Here is a 22,949-nt window from a genome sequence, read left to right on the forward strand (position 1 = left end):
CTTTAGCCTATTCAGCTTTGGAGTCTACCATATTCATTAGCTTTGTATCATCTGCAAATTTTGCCATAGTGCTTGTGACTCCTAGTTCCAGATCATTTATGAAGATATTAAACAAAAGAAGTTCCAAAACAGACCCTTGTAATACTCCACTAGTAACATTCTCTCAGGCTGGTGACAAACCCTGAACCACCACTGTCTGAGTTTTATTGGTCAACCAATTACGATCCATTGTAAAATATTTCCACTAATTCCCGCTTTCTTTATTTTCAGTACCAGCCTTTCAGAGGAACTGTATTAAAAGCCTTACTGAAATCTCACATCCACTGCCTTCTATCCTCGATCACACCCTCAAAGTAAACCAAAGTTAGATTGACAAGACCTCCCTTCATGAACCCATATTGGCAATCTTTTATGATTTTATTTCTATCCAGATGTTCCATGATCTTATCCTTAATAAGGATTTCCATAACTTTACCCACAATGAATGTCAATCTCATTGTTCTTTAGTTTCCTGGATCATTTCTGCTACTTTTTAAAAAAAAAATAGGAGTAACATCTGCTTTTCTCCAGTCCTCAGGCACCTCTCCAGTATTTTGTGATTTCTCGAAGATTTGTGCCAGAGTTTCTGCAATTTCTGATTTCTCTTGGCTGCATCTTATCCGGCCCCCGAGATTCATTTACCTTAAGTTTGCACATCTGTTCGGCCACCATGCTGGTGAATAGTGTTACAACTTGCAGCACCCTCTAATTCCTTTTCCAGATCAAAAAAATTACCTATTTCTTCCTTGGTAAAGACTGAACCAAAAAACCTATTTAGCACTTTTGCAGCTTGTGTAGCATCAGTTGTCACGCCATCACCTGATCCCACTTTCAGTGGCCTCATGCTATACTTTTTATTATTATCCTTCACTTCTCTTGCCATATTCAATTCAAAATTTTTCTTTGCCATTTTGATGTCCTTTTTAGGGCATGCCTTTTGGTATTGAATCCACCTTAATTCTGTGCCATTTCCTTCACGGCCTTAAATGCTTTTCTTTTCTTCTTTGAGTTGTTTGATAGTCTCGGTCAACCATGCAGGAGGGCCTTTTAGCTTGGTACCTGTGCTTTGCATGCATACACACTGGTTCTTTGTATTCAGGATCACCTTTTTGAAGTAACTCCATAGTTCCTCCACTCTCCTAGCCATATTCAAACTTTCCAGGCCTGTTCTGACAAGGCTTCTCAGCACATTAATTTGGTCCTCTTAAAATTTGTCTACGTGAAGTCCTATTTAGTGTTTATCCTACCATTCAGGTTTTTTCTTGTTGGTGAGTATTATAATGCGGTTTCCATAAATTATGCAAGTTTTCTGCATAATCTACTGAATATGAATATACATGCTTTCACAAGGTGTGAGATAAGACAAATTAACAACTCTACAACTTTTTTATTTTATGAAAAGACTTGTATTTATGGTCATTTAAACAGCCAAGAATGAAGTAGCAGAAATGAACTGAAGAAGAAGAAATGGTGGGAGTAATTTTGAATCTATGAAGGTTCAATGACATTTTCCTGTAAATATAATTGCATAAGCACCAAACTTAAACATGGGTATTATTTGGGTTAAATTTGGAACATGTGAGATCATGTTTTTTTTTTGACTTACCAAACAAAAGAAACCAATAGGAGGTGTATAATGGAGCGAATCTGGCAGTTTTAAGGCTCAGTACCCTTGCAGACAGGTGGATGTGGGGGAAATGGATGACTGACACCAAGACGAGCTGCAAGATTCTGTTTATTTTACCTGTATGCTTCATAGTAACTAAAATGAATAGGGGCCAAAAGTCAGATTATAAAAGTACAGTGGGCAGATGCCACCCAGCAACATGTTTAGAATGACTGTGGAAACTAGGAAAGTGTCCACTTTTAACACGAATGGCCAATGGTCAAGACAGAAAGACCTTGTAAAATAAAATGTTTCTAAGAATAATAACAAATCCATTGAGATCTTTGTGTATCTTTCCTTACATTTTAGCTCCTTGACCAGGTGAACAGAGGGAGATCAGATCAGCTGGGAGCATGAGGAGGTTTGCTGGTGTAAGTCTGATGAATAATAGTTGGGTTTGAGCAATTCTCCCAAAGGAGGCAAAAGAGTCAAAAACCATGACAAATAATAAGACAGGATGCATTGTAAATTTCTGTCTAGTAACGTCAGTGAGAAGTACAACCCACAATTGCATTTAACAGAAAAAGTTTTTCCAAACTCAAAGTCATTGCATAAGGCAATTTCTCTTGGTTACTCTATGCCATATGACCAAATGGCCACTTCTGCTGGAGATAATAAGAGAACACCTACTTTCTCCTGGAAGCAATGACACGTAGTGAAAACCACTGCTTTTCCAAGGAAGAGAAGCCAAGACGGCACACAGCAGAAACTCCTGTTTATTATTCTTCATCCTCGCTCATAACGTCAACAATGTGTCCATGATGCACATAGAGCAAAGGAAGCAATTGAAACAGGGAACAAGAGAGCACACGTCAAAGTGAGATCCCACCAAGAATTCAGAAGAAGTAGCAAGCAAGATTAAAGAGGATAGAAGGGACTGAGGGTCAATTCTAAAAGTATGTGGAAGAAATGATCTTGACAACTAGAAAAGGAGAGAAGACAGAATTCTCCCTCTCCCAGTCAGAGAGATGCCAACTAGGAAAAAGAGAGCTACTCTGGAAGAGACAAGTGGAACAAGTTAGTCTGAGTAAGGACAACAACTTAATAGGGATGAACCTAACAAACCAGAGTAGACAATTCTCTATCAACATAGAAGTACAAACCAAGAAAAATCTAGTCAGAGTATTGGAGCAGCCTCCAGTATGTGAACCTCCTCAAGACAAGCTCTCAGCTGATCAGATCTTGCTCTGTTCACCTTGTCAATAAGTTAAAAGGCAAGGAAAGATACACAAAGCTCTCAATGATGAAGAATAACACCAAATAGGGAAAAAGTCCTTTTCATGGATAGTGATAAGGGTCTTACAATAATACCTTTATATAAGCCGTGACCGTAAGACTAACTTGAAGTTTATAGCTGAGAATGGAAGACCTGAGATAAGAAACAAGAGTCAGCTGAATAACCAGAAGTAGGGTGCAGCGAAAGTTGCTAGTGTCGTGAAATATACCTAATACCAGTTGATAGAGAAAGATGGAAGGGGTTATAAATGGAAGAGTTAAAGGAATGGCAACCTAGAATATCATGTACTCACATTTAATAGAGATGGAATGAGCTCTGTCCAGGTAGAAAAGTGAAAACACAAGACCAGAGTACATGCACCTATCAGGATGCAAGCAGACAATTGACAGCAAGATGCCCTGTAGAGGAATAGGTGTAGTGCATGAGGACAAGTTAATATACAAACAGAGACCTGGTCATTTTATTAGAAAGATAAAATCAATTCAGCCAGAGAGCAAAGACACACCTACTGTAATGGTGCATTAAATCAATAAAACACTAGATAGGGTAAAATGAAAGGATCTAGAGGGTGAGAGAGATTGGATCTGAAACCAGAAGTTGTAAATTGGGCAGGAAATTTAACCCACATATAATAAAAGGAAAAGGAAGGATAGACTCCATTTTTCCTCCAATACCTGCTCGCGGGTTGGAGAACAGCAAACTCCACTGGGTGATGATGTTAACAAAGATCCAAAGAATGAAAGATGAGTGGCATACAAAGTTTTGTCCAGCTTTCTGAACAAAATCAAGTTGTGTGCTACAGTGATGTTTTTATTCACAATTATTAAATGTCTACTCAGAACCCTTTACAGTTATTTTTCTCATGTTGTATAGAAATAGATTCTTTATGTCAGTTGACTGAAAAAATACTTCATGTATAATTTTATATTACATTCTATTGAACCAACAAAATGGAGGTATAAATGTTCAGGATCACGTGTTCTTTCAACAAATGAGATATCAGCAGCTATTGAACAGCTTTAATAAAAAGCAAACTTATTGAGCTTTGGAACATTGCATTTTTTTATTCATTTAAAAAAAGAGGCATAAACACATGTTTTAAATGGGAATGTATGTATGTACTTGTTCCAAGATTTAAAACTATAGTACTGGTGATATACAGAATTGCTTCATTGATATAATTGGTTTTACTCATAGAATATAATAATATAATAGCCAAAGTGGAATCACAGTGAGCAACTAACAGAAGACATGAAAAGTATTTCAAAGTGGAAAATTAGTACGTGAGGTGATAATGAAGGTAAAGATGTGTACAGACTGATGCTTTTACCACACTTGACATTGTTTTGACGCAAGGTAGAGTTCAGCAGTAATACAGAAATGGGTGAGATTAAAAAAAAACAAGGCAGAAGAGAAAAATGAAGGAGCACACAGTAACCCACTCAGGAAGAGTCAAATGGGGAGGGGGGAACTACACAATTTGGAAAACCTCTCTTCCCCCCCCCCCCCTTCCCCTGAGTAAACAGAGTAAATGATAATGCATGGTGCCCATGTGAGGGATGTCCAACCTTTTGAAGCTGTGAGTTGAATATACATGTTGAGAGCAGTAACTGGGCTGCATATGATTATACAGAAGCCCGAGCTCCCATACACAAAAATGAGACCCCCTCCTTGCACATCGTCCCCCTCCCCTTCTCTCCCCCTCTCGTTCTTCTCAGTACCTTCCCCCACCCCCAATCCTGTCCCCTCTATCTTCACCTTTCCCAAAGCTTAAAGACTTGGAAGTTTCAACTCTTTAAAGTTCCTGGGCTGGAGGACTGGTAAAGACTGATTGGTGCAAAAAGGCAACTTCCTAATTGGTCAAAATACATCAATGTGAGATGAACTTTTTCCACTCCGCCAAACTTGGGATGTTTAAAGAGCTCAAAAGGAACCAGCAAGGGCTTGGTGGGCCTTAGGAAAGGAGCTCACAGGCTGCATTTGTCTTGGGCATCTGTTCATCTACATGCCACCCACAATCATGCACCACTGGTCAAGGTGTCCAATGCGTAATCCACTTCAACGCATTGTACCTTGTATACAATGTATGGTGTATCACTGACACTCTATAATTGTATCCTTGCAAAACAAAAATTTAAAAAGCCACATGTGCAAGTTGATCACTGTTCATTGCTGCCACTGCATTAGAGTTTCTAAATATCACGCTGATACTTGTTGATTAAAATGGGCTCAACATTTGTATGAATGATACCACAGTGACCAATATTAGAATTAGCAGCAATAAAAAAAAGCACACTAGGAATATAGGACTGCTGATGCAGCAAGGGGTTCGAATGGAATGTATTGATGTGACTATACCAGTAGTTGTACAATGGTGTTTCAGCCAATCACAGCATTAAGTTTGAATACTTACTATTCAACCAAATATTGATCCAGACAACTCTCTCTGAAAAACCCAGAAACACTGGGTCACTAATAACAAATGACATAACTGTACTTTGTTTCAAACCTTATTTTCTGTGAAATTTCACAGGGCCTTGGCAGACATTTTACGAAACCAGGGACCGATTCCAGTACCACACTACGAGAGAGAGAATATGACTGCAATAGATGGATCGCCCAAGGATAACTCGCCTGTTAGAACCTCCAAAAACCATTTCACACCAGTGCGAACATCCAAGGGCAATCATGGTGAGCAGAACTTCGTCAAGAAACTGAGTTCTTATTTGTGTTTCATGATTCATATCATTCATTGAAATAATAGATTTTTATTAAAGTATTTGTTACAGTGTCTGAACAAGGCAGTAGTGAACAAAAAGCTGTAGTTCACATGCCTTGTAATACACTAAGCACGGCTTTGGAGCAAAACAAGCTAAGGCTTTCATCAAACCTCGGTGCACTAAAAACTGGACAAATACATACATTTAAGTCCGAGTTTGTCACTAACTATCTCTTATTCTGTAAGGGTATTTTTGAATTTATTTTCAATTAGGCTGTAGTTATGTCGCCAGAGACTGATAACTGAGGCAGATCGGAGTTTTACTGTTAGAGACACCTTGCTGCAATTGCACTGAGGTCAGTGACAAAGGAGCACTGCATTTGTGTGCCTGGACTCGTGGGCAAAGCTCTGCTTCTCAGTAGTTAATTTTTAATGTTCGGAGTGGGTGGTCAGTAACGTCCATTTTCTATCACATCAAAAAGATTGAAATATAAAATTCTAATGTTTCGACGGGGTCCAGTGAACCACCTGGGAACAAAATCAGCCTCATTCTACCTGCTGGAGATTGTCTTGAGGCTTCAGTGCATTTGGGATCCAGATTGGGAACTGACTTCCACAATACATTGTCACTTTCTCATTGGTGCACACCCAAAACTACTCTGCATTAACATGAAGGTGCCTGTTAACTGTAACCTTAATGTACTTTGGTGCAGTGCAATAATATGTTTTGAGATTGGGTGAAATTGTTTCGGTATCAGGGGTTTACAACAGTTCTTAATCAGGATACTTCTCATTTGTTATCTTTAATTAGGAACCATAATTTACAGTAGGCCATAGCCTCATATTAACAAAATACAAGTCAGGCTATTAATAATTCATTTATATTTCAGAACTGCTTCTACTCTACAACAATCTTCCAAAATTTGAAAAATCAATGATACATCTCCTTGTCAACTTTTCCTTAGTGATTAGGTCTTTCTGTCTTCCCCATTCCAAAAATAAAACTGTGTCAGTCTAACAATTGTCTTCAGTTCTTAATGTTCCATAACAGTAATTCCAAATTCTAACCTCCAGGGGAATGAGAAACAGGCAGCACCTGCAGTAAAAGGAAAACAGAAAAAATAATTGGGTTATAACACTGTCCTTGTACTTTTGGGATCTGAGTTCAAATCCAGTCTAAGCTCTTGGGATGAAAGCTTTTTTTCTTTCTGCTGCCTCTAAAAGTCCTAGGTGTTAACCCAGTTTGTAGTGGAGACGAGTTAACAGCACAAAGCTATCCATCATTCAGCACTAAACTATCGCTAAATTGGCAGCTTTGATCAGGGAGCCTGCATGATGGCTGGGTTGGGAAATGGCAGTGTGACATTGGCACATACAAGTGCTGCTCTGAGAATGGAGTTAAGTTACATTGTTGGGGCAGTGTGGGATGAAGATTTATTCTGTATCTGGCCTGCACCATACTGAACCTCATCTGTTTATGGTCATAATCTTGATTAAAAAAAAAGTTCACATTTTAATTATGCTTGGATCCTTATGAAATGGAAGCCAAATGTTAAAAACTTTTTTTTTTAAGAAATAGCATATATTTATGTACAAATATCCATGCAAATAGGATGGCCCATAAGTTCCTGGGAGGTTGTGCTTCACTCAGTATTGTTAATCTTTGCAGTCACATAAATATATACAAGGCATTCAGATCTCTATTACTGGTGTTGTGTAAGTTGTCAATATAATAATATACATAAAATACTGTTTCTTTCATAAGGCCTTACTGGGTCACATAAGAACAGGAGTAGGCCATTCAGCCCCTCGAGCCTGTTCCACCATTCAATTAGATCATGGCTGATCTGTACCTCAACTCATTCACCCGCCTTTGCTTCATATCCTTTGGTACCCTTACCTAACAAAAATCTATCCATCTCAGTCTTGAAAAGTTCAATTGACCCAGCATGGACAGCCTTTTGGGGGAGAGTTTTCCAGATTTCTATTACCCTCTGTTTGAAAAAGGTGCTTCCTGATTTGACTACTGAATGGCCTTGTTCTAATTTTAAGATTGTGACCCCTTGTTCTGGATTCCCCCAACAGAGGAAATAGTTGATCTCTATTTACTCTATCAAATATTTTTATCATTTTAAAGACCTCAACTATATCTCCCCTCAACCTCCTTATCTCAAGGGAATACAAACCAAGTTTATGCAGCTTCTCATAATTTAAGCCTTTAAGCCCTGGTATCATTCTGATGTACCATCTCCAAGGCCAATATATCTTTCCTGATGTCCGATGCCCAAACCTGAACACAGTACTCCAGATGGTGGTCTGACAGAGGTTCTGTACAACTGAAGCATAACTTCTTCCCCTTTGTATTCCAGACCCCTTGAGAGAAAGCTCTTCTGATTACTTTTTGTACCTGCCCACTAGCTTTTAGTGATCTGTGTACATGGACACCCAAATCCCTTTGCATCTCCACAGTTCCTAGTCTCTCACCATTAAGAAAATACTCTGATTTGTCTTTCTCAGATTCGATGCACATGACCTCACACTTCCCCACACTGAACTCCATCTGCCATAGTTTTGCCCACTCACTTAGCCTGTCCTTGTCCCTATTTAAATTCCTGCTCCCATCTACACAACTTACTATGCCTCCTAACTTAGTGTCATCAGCAAACTTGGAAATACAGCTCTTTATTCCTTCATCCAAGTCATTAATATATATGGTGAGAAGCTGAGGCCCCAGTACAGATCCCTGGGGAACACCATTTGTCACATCCAGTCAATCAGAGAATGTTCCCTTATCTTTCTCTGTCTCTTACCTCCCAACAAATTACCAACTCATGACACAAGGTTACCTCCAATTCCGTGTGCTTTCATTTTTGCTAATAACTTCTCGTGCGGAACCTTATCAAATGCCTTCTGGAAGTCCATATAGACAACATCCATTAACACCCACCTATCCCACCATGCTAATGACTTCAAAAAATTCAACTTATTTAGTCAAAAATGACCTACCTTTCACAAATCCATGCTGACTCCCTTTGATCAGCTCATACTTGTCTAAGTGCTCAGTCATTCCGTCTCTGATGATAGATTCCAGTAACTTCCCCACTATTTACTCCAGAACTTATTAAGCACAATTCCATGGCCCATTTATTAGTTACACTCTTGATATATAACAGAAATGTAACTAATAAATGGGTCATAGAATTCCACTTAAGTTCTGGAGATCTATAAGTCATCTAATGTAGTGTACGGGGTTTAATATAACTAAAAGAAAGGCAGTAGTTTCTTTAAAGAGCGGAGTACCACCAAGTCACATTTTTAGATGTTTATAATAGAATGAACATGCTTCATTTTTGGTGACTTAAGATGGCAGATAAAGATAAATTGCAGCATATATCAAGAATTCAATTGTATATATTGCTAAAATGCATTCTATGTCAGTGTAAATCACATGAAATTGGACTTTTCCAAAATGGACCACTGAGTAAAAAAAATATAATCTTTCTAAATGAAAAGTGGGACACTTGTTCCCCATGGGTTGTCAATTTCAGGGACATGGTGCAGTGGACACAAGACACTCGTTAAACCAATGGGATGTGTGCATCCTTTCTTGCCTTTGAATTAAAAGTAAAATGGGTCAGAGAAACATAGGTATACCTGGGAAGCACAACACCTGCATTCCAACTGCTCCACTTCTCAGTCATGATTTCCTGTTTCTGAGGATATTAAACTCCATAACTGGTGCCTGAGAGTAACAGGGTTTTAAAAGTGACTAATTGTGGCGTGGTAAGTATTACTTCACAAAGTTTTAAAATTGTGAGGAGGACAAGAATCCACAATAAAGGTATGTTAGGTACAGAAGGTGAAATGACATGTAGTACAAGGCAATTAGGTCATATTTGCTTAATACAGTTCTATCCATAATGGAGCTACACTAAGGTTCGATTATAAAATTTGAATTTCTTCTGCAGTTGGAGAGACGCTATAGGGCACCCCCCTCCTCACCCCCTCCAAGTAGTTCTTGTATTGCAGAGAATATATCAACACAGTAGCATGCCTGATAATATAATGCATCTCAGAGCAGATTTACCTGCTCCATGTGCTGGACAGGAACAGTGCACCACTCAGGCCTACAGTTGCATGGTGGCTGTTGGAGATCAGGATCTCCTGATTGCCTATAGAGATTAGACCTGGACAGCCAGGGTGGGATTCAAACACCAAAAAAAAGATGTATACCGTGAAGTCTTTGGTCTGCCCCGGTACCCCCATGGACTCTCGGGTTGGTGGGGTTTTGGGGGCAGGCCAGGGTGCCATATTTTCACCCAACTCCTGGAAAGCCTTGGAAATCTGGTGCAATGTAAAAGGGGCAGAGACCAGTTGAGCCAGGTCTCCGACCTTTTTCCTGACCTTTGCTCCTATGGAAATGGCGCTCCCTGGGAGCAAGGGTTAGGAAAATCATCCCTTTAGTTTTAAAACCTGTAGGTTTTTGTAAGGGTTCATAATTGTTCTCTTTTCCTTTAAGAGACTATTAATTGACTGCATATTGAGTTCTGTGAAACAAGACATTCCTGCAACGATGGGCGTAGATGCTTCATTATCATTGTCCCATAAACCACACTCATTAACAAAGATCTAGCAGCTCATATCAGTTGGTGAGGTGGTAAATCAGTATGATTTTGTTTATATGACACTGAATGGCTTAAGTTACTGCCAGCAAGTTGCCGAGTGAGAATGAGGATGATACTATACCTGCAGTTCACACTTATGTAACCTCATGCAAGGCAATTCCTTCAAAGTTTTTACTACTGGCTTTATTTTAAATCATTTGGATATTACTGCCCCATCCTCAGATTTACTTAACTAAAACTCTGATTTTATAAATTCGCTGCTTTGCTGTTGAATGGATCCTGTGTTCTGAACTATATGTTGCTGTGTTACATAATTAAATTTAAAATATAAACGTTTGCCACTGCTGGATGCGATTGCTACTTCACCCTGCTGTGAATTCTGTGTGGGGTGACCTTGAGGCCACCTTGTATTCTGAAGCTTCTCTTTTTTTATAAAGGGTTAATAAACAGAACCACTATTAATTGAGTCAATTTTTTTGAAAGCATTAAGAACGCAAACAAGCTGGCTGCAATTATTTACTTCCCAGAATGTACTGCACTAAGGATAGGTTCTGGTGTCCAGCAGGGGATATTAAAACTGGAAGGTCAAACCCAGATTTCACATCAGGGCATTGCAAAGTAGAAAGCCATTTGGAAGATGGTTCTGTTTACGAGTAAACTTTTTTTTAAAAAGGGAGAGTGCACCTATTTAATAGTTTGTATCTCACAACTGCAATCTGACTTACTGATTCCGGACTCAGTGCTGGTCCTGGAGTTTTGCCAACAGATATATAAATAATTAAAACAGAAGGGTAGATTTTTTCCTTTTGCTTGAAACAAACCTTGACTGCAGAAGAGAAGGTCAGTAATGCCAGGCCCCTGTAGTGAACCTGCTGTGAGGTGGGACATGTGGGCTGCATTCAGAAATCCAAAACCATTATCCCTACTGACGAAAGTGCTAACATATTCCCCTGGCAACAACTGCAAAAGTGCCCTCAGAAGTAGCACTGAATATTTAATATATTACTGCCCCAAAGAAGAATCACAAGACTGGGTCTCCCCACGTAGACTGTTTTAAATTTGTACTGATTTGAATGGACTGCCATCTTTCCTTAGTCAAGAGGGAAGGAATAACACAAATAAATTATAGTTTTTAACATTAGTGAAAGAGTGTAATGTGGACCAAGTCACAAAACATTATAGCATTTAAGTCTTTGAAAGGAATTTATACTGAAGAATGTACAGCCCTCCATGATTTAGAAATACAATGAGACAAAGCATTTGTATTTATATACTGCTTTATTACATCTCTCAGAAACGTCCCGAAGCATTTCACATACAATGAATTACTCTGAAGTGCAGTCACTGTTGTTATGTAGGGAAACACAGCAACCATTTTGCACACAGCTGGGTCCCACAAATAACAAGATGTTTTTGGTGGCGGTTGAGGAAGGAATGTTAGCAGGATGCCAGGAGAATTCCCTGGTCTTACTCAAATAGTGCCAAAGATCTTTAATATGTACCTGAACCGTTGCAGCAGAACAAAAGGGCTTTGGTTTGACGTATTCTCCAAAGGACATCGGTTTAATGTACTCTCAAAAGGACAGCACTTGTGGGAATGCAACACTCCCTTAGCACTGCACTGGAGTGTCAGTCTACACAAGGTGCTCAAATTCTGGAATGGGGCTTGAACCCAGGTTGCTATCAATTTAGCCAAGCTATCACTCTTCAGAATATTTCTGACAAAACTTGGATAGGCAAAACATGAGTTTTGCTTTTTTTCTGAAATTGTCAACTTTCTTAAAATTAGAACAGAAACTAAAAACAAATAACGGTTGAGGCAATAAAATACCAATTTTACATAACTGTTAGATTTATCCCATTGTACTATTTTCTAAGCAAACTGAAATGGAAGTGGTTGACAAATGAATGGAAGTGATGGACGACCCTGTGGTATTAAATTGCTCTGGTCGCCGATAGCAACATCGCTACCTGCAAAGAAGTTCACATTCAGAAATGTCATGCAATCAAGTAAGGACTTAAAATAGACTAATTGAAAAGTAATGGTATAGGAGAACCAAAAAATAGTATGATAATAATGCAACATGATGTCAAAGCTATAATGACCACAGTGGGGGACTCACTTCAAAAGCAATGTGTACAACAGGGGTTTCCTAATGTAGGTGTAAGTCTGAATTATTAATTGAGGCGACCTGGACATTTTGAAGATCAAACTGAGCCCAGAATGAGTCACAATCATGGTTGGGGTCTTTGAGAAAAAAAAATTCAAGCTGAGACTATTTGAAAATAAGTCGGGCTGTTGCACCCTCTTTTGTATGAACTGTGAGCCGGATTTTTGTTATGTCCTCTTTTGTACAAACTGTTAGACAGAATTCTGTTCTGCCCTCTTTATATTAAGTGTGGCAGAGAGCACTATTTATGGCTGCAGAGTATCTTCCCCACACCTCCACCAACCTAAATATTGCATTGGTTATTATAAGTAGGCCAAGGTGTTAAAGATTGAAAGTTCAGTCAAGATCTCCACGGTGACAGTAATATGATTTAAATTGTGTGATGCACATATGTTTCATGAATACTCTAGTCCCTTATAATAACACTGATATATAACAACCCCGCCTTCCTTACAACATTCCCTTCATCGAAAACGGTGTGATATAAAAAAGATCCCCCTGTATCATCCCATAATAAAAGCACAATATCACCAGCCCTAATCAGTAAATTTTCTATATTACAGCAAAGGATGAACCACTATTGTATTCAGATTGCAGCAGGACTGCAACAATAATCGGAAACTGCACTCCAGGTCACCGACTACCTGTGTGCAATGCCACAGAAGATCTGCTAGGAATTATGCAAAGAATAACACACTCCACTGTGTGTTCCAAGACAACATAACTCCAACATTAAGCTTTGTTCTCGTGATTTGTGATGTTATCTTATGTCTTCCATGTATTGCTGCCAAGTACCACACTTCATACTATGGATTGTCCTGTATATCAAACAACATCTTTTTGGCATCCATTCACCATGGCTCATTTTTCTGTATGCCTCCCAAAGACAGCCTTATAGATTAGATTTGTTGCACAGGTTTACAGAGCTCATTCAAACTGGTTGTCAGTAGAAATGGAGCAAATTCCACAGCATCAGGAGCGAACACATGCAGAACTGCTATTTGAAGTTCTTCTGAATAATGTAAAATGCACCATAAGCCTGCTAGTATTGGAGGCCTGTATTAAAATACACAGCTGCAGCACAGACCCACCTGGGTCAGTAGCTCCCCCGATTATGACATTTGCTTTTTAAATCCTTTCAAGAAGGAAGTTTCAGGAAGTCACTGATTAAGCCACTTCTTATCTCACCTGTACCAATTATGCACTACAGTAATTAGGCTAATTAGAGCGGGTTAGCTGGATTGATAATTCAAGGTTATGCCCAACACATTGCAACAAAGATATATAACAAGGAAAAAGCTGAATACAGCATTCACACAAAAGCAAGTGTCTCTAGGCAATGTCAGTTTTGACTTGTTACTTTTCCGTTGGGGTTAATTAACTGAACCCGTATAGTTTGTTCCTTTTTTATAAGATGCTTATTGCATTAGGGAGACTTCAAACTGTCAGCAGAAATCATTGCATTTACCGAATAATACACAAGATCTTTGTAAAGAAAACTTTACTACTACAACAACAACTTGCATTTATATAGGGCTTTTGATGTAGAAACACCTCTTATGGTGTTTCGCCAAGATGTAGAATAGAAATAATATCAACTGACAAAGTGGATACAAAAACAGTGGTCTTCATTTGTCTGGAAGGACAAATTTCCAATGAAATAGTTTTCCATTCTATATGTTTAATTGCTGTAACTGCACTTACTTCATTTGCAACCATGCCATTCAAATCATCAAGATGTACCTGCATCTTTAATTTACGACAAGTCTGTGTCCTTCTGCACTTTCAGCCTACCCCTTGTCTTCACATGTCATAAGGTCTATATTCAGGGCTGGGTTTGAACCGTCAGATTTTTTGAAGCTGTTAATCAGCTTTTGCTAGTTGGCGTGCATGCAAATCACTGAATATTATTACAATGACATTTTATGATCTTAACACTGGGGTTAGCAGCTGTGAACTCATGCTTTTTGCAGTAGCTATCAGCAAACCAATGATTCAACCAAATAAACTGCACAGAAGAATATTCCCAGAGATACATCATCAGCATCTGCTGTTTCAGGATGGCATATTCTCACTTACGCATAATATTATAATAACAGGTGGTTACAAGATAATCATCAGAAACCCAGCAGTGACAATTTGTACTGGTGCTTGCTGTGAGAACAGCCAGTACCTGCAGGGAACAATTTGGGTGGAATATTTCCAAGGGAGTTTGGACCTAATCAGCCACGGGTTACTAAGGCCTTCTTGTGACAAGCAGAATTAACTACATCATACTAAAAGCTACAGCATTGTCTGTTTACCTTTCATGTAATTGAAAATATTTATCAACTGTGCATCAAAAGATACTTTTACATTTAAATTCATTTCTTCCCATTCCTCCTTTCAGGTCCCCACCCCCACGAAGCCTCCAAATATTTTCTCTCTCTTCCCCCCCACCCCCACCCCTTAGAATCACAACTTCACCTTTGCACCACCCCTCAGTAATTCATTATGCTGGAGTCTACGTCATAGAATCATAGAATCATAGAAGTTTACAACATGGAAACAGGCCCTTCGGCCCAACATGTCCGTGTCGCCCAGTTTATACCACTAAGCTAGTCCCAATTGCCTGCACTTGGCCCATATCCCTCTATACCCATCTTACCCATGTAACTGTCCAAATGCTTTTTAAAAGACAAAATTGTACCCGCCTCTACTACTGCCTCTGGCAGCTCGTTCCAGACACTCACCACCCTTTGAGTGAAAAAATTGCCCCTCTGGACCCTTTTGTATCTCTCCCCTCTCACCTTAAATCTATGTCCCCTCGTTATAGACTCCCCTACCTTTGGGAAAAGATTTTGACTATCTACCTTATCTATGCCCCTCATTATTTTATAGACTTCTATAAGATCACCCCTTAACCTCCTACTCTCCAGGGAAAAAAGTCCCAGTCTATCTAACCTCTCCCTAGAAGTCAAACTATCAAGTCCCGGTAGCATCCTAGTAAATCTCTTCTGCACTCTTTCTAGTTTAATAATATCCTTTCTATAATAGGGTGACCAGAACTGCACACAGTATTCCAAGTGTGGCCTTACTAATGTCTTGTACAACTTCAACAAGACATCCCAACTCCTGTATTCAATGTTCTGACCAATGAAACCAAGCATGCCAAATGCCTTCTTCACCACCCTATCCACCTGTGACTCCACTTTCAAGGAGCTATGAACCTGTACTCCTAGATCTCTTTGTTCTATAACTCTCCCCAACGCCCTACCATTAACGGAGTAGGTCCTGGCCCGATTCGATCTACCTACATCCTAAACCAATCACCTACAACACCAGACTGCTTGTACCTGATGATGTTGGTTTGCAAACAGTGCATCCTATCAAGTGGCAGAAAATGTTTTGCACCATAAACAAATAAGGCAAATTTAGTGAGATAGCTCAGAGGCCAAAGTTTGAGTGATGTGCAGTACACTATGGCAATTTGCTTTTGTTAAGGAGGGCAACTTCACTATTTGTTTGAAAGCATTAACTATTCCATTTAATTGAAGTTTGGTTAAATGTGCCTATTTTATGGTAATCTGTAGGTGGATGCTTTAGAGGTAGAAAGAAGCTCTGCTTGCTGGATGGCAAATAATTGAGTGCCTCACTCTAAAATCTAAGGATACATCTAATAATCAGACTGCTAGAACTCAGAGAGGTAGAGAAAGACAGATAAAGATATTGAGCAGGGACACGGTGACACAGTGGGTTTGAATCTCACCGAACATATTGAGATCATTGTTTCCTTACTCTGTTGACTGTAGTGATTTTAAATAAAATGAGTTTGGGCAGTCTCAATTCCGTTCTTAGTGGGCACAAATGGATGTCTAACATTGAGCCACTGATATATTTGACCCAGCAACATTTGATGCAGCACCAAGTGCACAGAGTACCTGTCTCGAACCCTTCACCCCACCACAGGGAAAAAATAAGAAATGCATGAGAATGTCAGAGAAAAAAAGGATTGCAGCTAAATCAGAAAATATTAGCCATTAAGAAAACAAACACGGATAAAAACTGCATGGGAGGTTGAGAAATAGGTAAACGTAGAAAATGAGAAAGAGACAGACACAGTGGGGCCGATTTTTGGGTGAAGAAGTGGGTGCTTTGGGGGCGGGGGGCTCCGAAAATCTCTGAAATGCCGAGCGGGTTCGAAGCCCGGCTCCAACCCACTGACTTCCGGGCTCCCCAGTGATGCATCTGGGTGCGCGTGCGCCACTCAAATGCGGGAGTCCCACCGGCAATTAAAGCCGGCGGGATGATAATTTGCATAGTTTGTCAGATAGCTGAGGTACTTGAAATACTTGACTGACTTGACATTTTGGCAGGGGTGCGATTTTGAAGCATCCTCAGCGTGTTTCCCGTGCTGTGCGAAACGCTCCCTGTTGGAACAGACGTGTTTCAGCCAGCAGCCAGTGGGAGATGCAAATGCTTATTTGACAGGCAGGGAGAAAACCTCATTTATTGCAGCAGGGCACTCTGTCACTTCCAGACAAAGTTTTGGCTGCAAGACCTTTGTTTTTTCACTCAAAATTTTTACTTTCCACCCAAAACTCTGCTGTGCAAACATATTTACCTACTATGCGACCCCCTCAAACTCACACCGTCAGGATGGGGGGCGCCATGGCTGCATTCATCACTTCATCTGAGGACGAGCAAAATCACCAGCCTCGCCAGGCACGGCGTCCACCTCCGCCACCTGGAGCTCCACAACACAGTGCTGCACCACAGGCACCTGCACAAGAGCACGGAGGACAACAACAGAGAGAGCGATGTAGCAGGAGGCACTACCTTCGCCACAGGGTCTACAGACCGAGGTCCAGATTCCTGGACCTCTCTGAGGAGCAGTGCATACGGAGGCTCAGAGTCAGTCGCCAGGTAGTCGCAGAGATCTGCAGCCTCCTTCATGCCGAGCTGCTCCTGGCTGGGCCGAGCAGCATCTCCTTACCTGTTGCTGTCAAAGTCACCACTGCCCTCAACTTCTTCCCCTCCGAATCATTCCAGGGTGCCACCGGGGACATCGCCGGGGTCTCTCAGTCGTCTGCACACGAGTGCATAAGGCAGGTCACCGACAGCTTGTTTTGCAAGGCCTCACACTACGTCAACTTCACCATGGACGACTTCAGCCAGACGGAGAGGCCAGTGGGATTCCACGCTGTGGCTGGCTTCCCATGGGTGCAGGGTGTAATCGATTGCACCCATATAGCAATACGAGCACCTCCACACAAGCCAGGACTGTTCATCAACAGGAAGAGCTATCACTCCATCAACACTCAGCTCGTTTGTGACCATCGCAAAAGATTCCTTCACTTGTGCGCCATATAACCTCCGGGAATCCAATATCCTGCCCCTCTTCCACCCGTAAGGGTTGGCTCCTCGGGGACAAGGGATACTCCCTGCACACATGGCTCATTACACCTCTGAGGAACCCCATCACTGACCAACGGTGTCGATATCATGACAGCCACATCGCTACCAGGTCTACAATTGAGCATGCTATAGGGCTGCTCAAGTTGCGCGCCAGGTGCCTTGATCGTTCTGGGGGAGCACTTCAATACGCACCAGACAGAGTGGGACGCATTATAGTCGTGTCACAACAAGGCACAACAGAGAGGGTGTCGCTTGAGGAGGCCCCATCCACATCTGCCATCCACATTGAGGAGGAGGAGGAGGTGGTGGAGGAGGAGCAGGAGCAACCCATGGGCAGAACAGCAGCTCACCGGGCTGCTCGTGAGGCCAGGGAGTCACTGATACGGGAACGGTTCTCCTAACATCAGAAAGTGTGAAGAGTCCAGTCCTCACACCACCTGGAAAGAGCAGCGCCCACACCAGCGCCCCCTCCCTGCACAAAACAGTCCTGCAACTACACATGCACCCACTGTAGAGTGACCCAATGGGTGGCATCAAGTGTCGGCGTTCACGGTGAACCTTATGAAAGGGCCTTATTACAAAAGCCAGTCAAGAATGGCCGAGACATGGCAGTAGTGGTGACAATAATAATATTTAATGTGAGTTTAACAAAAAGCTAATATAAATAAAAAACATGACCAACCATCAAACACCCTTGTGCATCCCCTTTGTGCTTACAAAACCTTCGCCTTTCACTTCCGACTACTTCTTCGTGGTGCATCCCCTGTGGCTGCAGCAGAGGTAGTGGCAGGTTGCTCTTGTTCATGCCCTGACCGATTAGATGCTTTGGGCCTGCACCCTCTGGGTTTTGGTGCCCGTGAAGGCCCCTCCAAAGACTGCTCCACCTGCACCTGTGCAGGGGCAGACTTGGCCACCTGGAAAGGAGGCAGCATTGCGGGCACTGGTTGAGAGGGGGATAACGGGTGAGACACGGGGGCACTTTGAATGGTGTCCCCACTTCCATGTCCCCTTTCGCCATCATCCCTCCCTGGGCCAGGCCCACACCACTCCTACCACTCTGTGGGACGACCGTTTGGAGGACATGTGTGAAACTTTGTAAGGCCAGTGCTACTATATCTGCCTACCTGCTTAAGGTGGCAGAATGTTGTTCCCCCTGAGTCCGAAGGGCCGTTGTCAGGGCCTGAATGGACTCATTTTTGAGCTGTGCTTGAAGCTCCATGGAGGCTAGCCTTCTCTCCATCGCAGACATTCCCACACTTACCCGTGACAATATTTCAGACATGCCCTCACGTCCCTGTGACACTATCTCAGAGATTCCCTCCCTTACCTGTGCCACCATTCCACTAATGCAGGAGTTGGACTCCTCCATCCTCTGTGCTATTGTGGAGACTGCGCATGGCACCTGTTCCAGCACCTTGTAAATGTACTGCTGCCCCTCAATCATTCTCCTTTTTAAAGATGGCCCCCAGGGTTCAGCATCTGTGTCCAGCTGAGCAAAGCCTGGAGAGGAGTACTCCCACCGAGCAGACTCTCCACAGCTGCCCTTGCCACCAGTGTCTGCTCGTGCTCACACGTGTATGGTAACTCACCATGTGCGACCCCAACTAACTGCGGACTAGGACCCACTGAGTTGTGAGTATCTGCGCTGGTGGATGGCTCACTAAGATGTGACGGTGCCCCCTCAGAGGCCGGCAGGTCCTCTGAGGAATCGTCCCCTGCCGTCACATGCAGGCCCTGTAAGAGAACAGAAGGCAAGATTAAGCATGATGACAGATGTGTCATGTTGCGATGAGCATACTGAGGTGCTGAAGATGGTGGGGCATGTTAACATCAATTGATATTGTGTGCGCTGAATGTTAAAGTTCTGTCACCTGACATTTGTCGGGTGCCAGTCTCGGCGTCCCCGACGGACAGACACTCGAGGGTGAGGCTCAGCTCCAGTGCCTCCTGCTCCGCGTCTGTGAGGACAACTATCTGTTGCGGCCCCCCCTCCGGTCCTCGCCCTCTCCCGTGCATTCTGGGCACTCTTCTATAAGGGGAGAAAGTACGACGTGTGAGTGAGTAAAGGTGATGTGGTCAGCCGCTGAATGCATTGGTTTGGGTGAGGCTGACCGTGAAAGAGATGCATCAGAGGGTGAGTATGAGACAGAGCCATGACATTGTATGAGGATTGGGTTGAGTGGTAGTGGTGGGGTGAGTAATGGGGAAGTGAGGAAGTGCAGGTAAGTTGAGGATGAGCTTTGAGTGGGTGTGAGGAGTGATGTGATAGAGTAGTGTTGGCAGTGCAGAATGAGTTGGGGGGTTGTGGCGGGGATGTGGAAGATGGAATGTAGGGGAATGAGTAAGTGTACTCACTTTGGCTGACCGAGTTAGGTCATTGAAGCGCCTCCTGCATTGGTTCCAGGTGCAGGAGATGCTGCTGCTGCTGGTGATCTCCTCTGCCACCTCGAGCCAGGCCCTCTTGGTGGCAGAGGCAGGCCACTTCCTCCCGTCCGCCGGGTAGAAGACAACCCTCCTCCTCCTCACCCTATCCAATAACACCTGGAGTGAGGCATCGCTAAATCTAGGAGCAGCCTTGCCCCTGTGCTGCTCCATTGTGCTGTGTGGGTGTTTGCTCCAGGAGCAGTCCTTGGAGGACTGCCCCTTTAAATACAGCCCCTCCAGCTGACAGTCTGTGACGCGGGTGCGCAGTCCGCCCGCTACGCAGCTTTCGGACGGCAAACCCGGAAGCCACGTTAAGTGGCTCCAATTGACCCGCGGTCGCATGGGAAACGGACAGGTTTTATTGGGCGGGTTACCCACGCGCACAATTGCCCCCCCCCGCTGCCATCCCGCATCCTCGCTAATATCGGGGCCAATGATTGGGAATTTTCCCTGGGTTAAATTTTGGCACATAATAAGTCTTTATAAAATGTTAGTTTGCCCAGAAATAATCTGTGAAGTTGACAGTACTATGATGGACATTTGCAACATGTTTATTGGTGAACAATTTTATGTTATGTTTCAAACATGCAATGTTGGAGGTTCAAGGGATATTTTCCCTAATTCAACCAGTTACAGTTATATTGACACAGTAAATACATCTATGTAGACCTGATGCATATTTCTGCAACATGCCTAATAAGAGTCTCATTTTCAAGCTCTACACTTCCAGTCATGTGTTCTGTATTCATACTTACTAATAGTCCGTTCCAACAATTTACCCTTTAGAGGAGCCTGAAGTACTTGTGTGTTACAAGCTCCTTGTTTGAATGTGTATGTCCTGTGGAGTTGGAAGAAGCACCTCCGTGTGCGAGAGCAGCGACTGGTGATTAAGTCTCTCATCTTCAAATGCTCTATTCTGTGGTATTTTTATATTTACTTTTCCTATTATTGTATAATTTGGGGTATTTTTATGCTCAACGATCACTGTTAGAAATAGAATAATTTTCTGCTTTGGACTCTCAATGTCAGCATCAAATACTCACAAGTCAGATGCAGCAAAGAGTAAAGGTCCCTCTTCTCTGCACCAAGAGGAAAAACTAACCTTAGAAAAGTTGAACTATAGCAGTGTGATTTTTTTTCTTTACCTGCACCAGTCGTCCCGAAGGCCTGTCTGGTCAAGGGTACCAGTTTGTAGGCAGCTTTCTGGTGCGGACTCATATCCATTAGAAAACGGGCTGAAACTGCCAAAATCCATTCCACCAAAGACCACTGAGACTTGCAGAGAAAGGAGAATTCTATCTAATCAATTAGTAGCAGCAGCATTGAGGGCTATAGTTGGGCTCAATGTCTGAGCTAGAGAGAGGAAAACTGGCCAGAGCTTCTGCCCATTTTTGCTGTGTGTAGATGTTGGGTAAGGACACGATTGGGCTCATCTATTGTGGCCTCTGCTGCCTAACAGCTCGCCAACACCAAATCTGGCTCACACGTGAAGGATGCTGCTAGGCTGAGGTCATTGGGGGGGGGCAGCCCATTATGGAAATGAATGACTCATTGTACAGAGAGGATGGGTGAGGGAGCTGGAAAAAACATAGTCCCAGAGAACCTACCAGCAACGATATCGGGGATCTTACATTATTTCCTCTCCAATTTACTCAGCCACATCAATAACACTTTTTCCACCAGTTTAAGATGTTCCATTTTGCTGCCTTCAGTACTTTAAGGACTCTAATTGTTTTCTAACCTCACAACTGCTTACCTCTGCAGGCTTCCTTCAGTGGGGTGCAGACAATGAATGGGCCGTGGGCCTGTTTACAGTTTATCCATTGCATCGCTCAAATGACAGGAGGCAAACTCAACAGAGGCAAAGCGACAGTATTTCCCCAGGGTAGGATGTCACTATGATAATGCTGCTGTGTGATGTAAGATTTAGTGAAGTCTGGGTGGTTCAGTATGCTGGAAAACTATTTCAGCTCTATTAGGACTTCAGATACTCGAGATAAAAATCTCCTATAGCTATTAACTGTTATAGTTCTGAATTAAATACAGCTGGGCAGTCTCAATCCAACTCCAAGTGGGCACAAATTGCCCCTAATTCTGCACTCATTTGTCGAAACAGGGTATTTTCACTTCAAGAGGACATACAGCTAGCTGGTTTCGGAAAGTGAAATGAAATGCTGGTGCAATATATAGAGTACTTCTGGGGATAAGGCTGACATCTATCTTTGACACTCTGTATCAGCTTCTACCACCCTTTCAGGCAATGCATTCTCGATTATAACAACATGCTGCTTAAAAAAAAATTCTCCTCATCTCCCTCCTGGTTCTTTTGCCAATTATTTTAAATCTGTGTCCTCTGGTTATCTACCCTCCTGCCAATGGAAACAGTTTCTCCTTATTTACTTTATCAAAACGCCATTTAATTTTGAACACCTCTATTAAATCTCCCTTAACCTTCTCTGCTCTGAGGGGAACAATCCCAGTTTCTGTAGTCTCTCCCGATAACTGAAGTCCCTCATCACTGGTTTCATTCTAGTAAATCTCCTCTGCAGCCTCTTCAAGACCTTGAATCCTTCCTAAAGTGTTGTGCCCAGAATTGAACACAATACTCCAGCTGAGGCCTAGCCAGTGATTTATAAAGGTTTAGCATAAATTCCTTGCTTTTGTACTCTAT

At 42.2% G+C, this 22,949-nt stretch overlaps 1 protein-coding gene across 1 annotated transcript in view; it reads left to right on the forward strand.

Annotated features, from left to right (window-relative positions):
• Positions 1-22,949, forward strand: part of LOC137341233 (protein shisa-6-like) — a 76,639-nt gene that overhangs the window by 34,810 nt on the left and 18,880 nt on the right. Inside the window, exon 3 of the mRNA XM_068004304.1 lies at positions 5,476-5,633. Within this exon, the coding sequence (XP_067860405.1) occupies positions 5,476-5,633 (158 nt within the window). The remainder of the gene's footprint in view (positions 1-5,475; positions 5,634-22,949) is intronic.

This window comes from Heptranchias perlo, chromosome 23 (genome assembly GCF_035084215.1).
Source record: "Heptranchias perlo isolate sHepPer1 chromosome 23, sHepPer1.hap1, whole genome shotgun sequence".
Lineage (NCBI taxonomy): Eukaryota > Metazoa > Chordata > Chondrichthyes > Hexanchiformes > Hexanchidae > Heptranchias > Heptranchias perlo.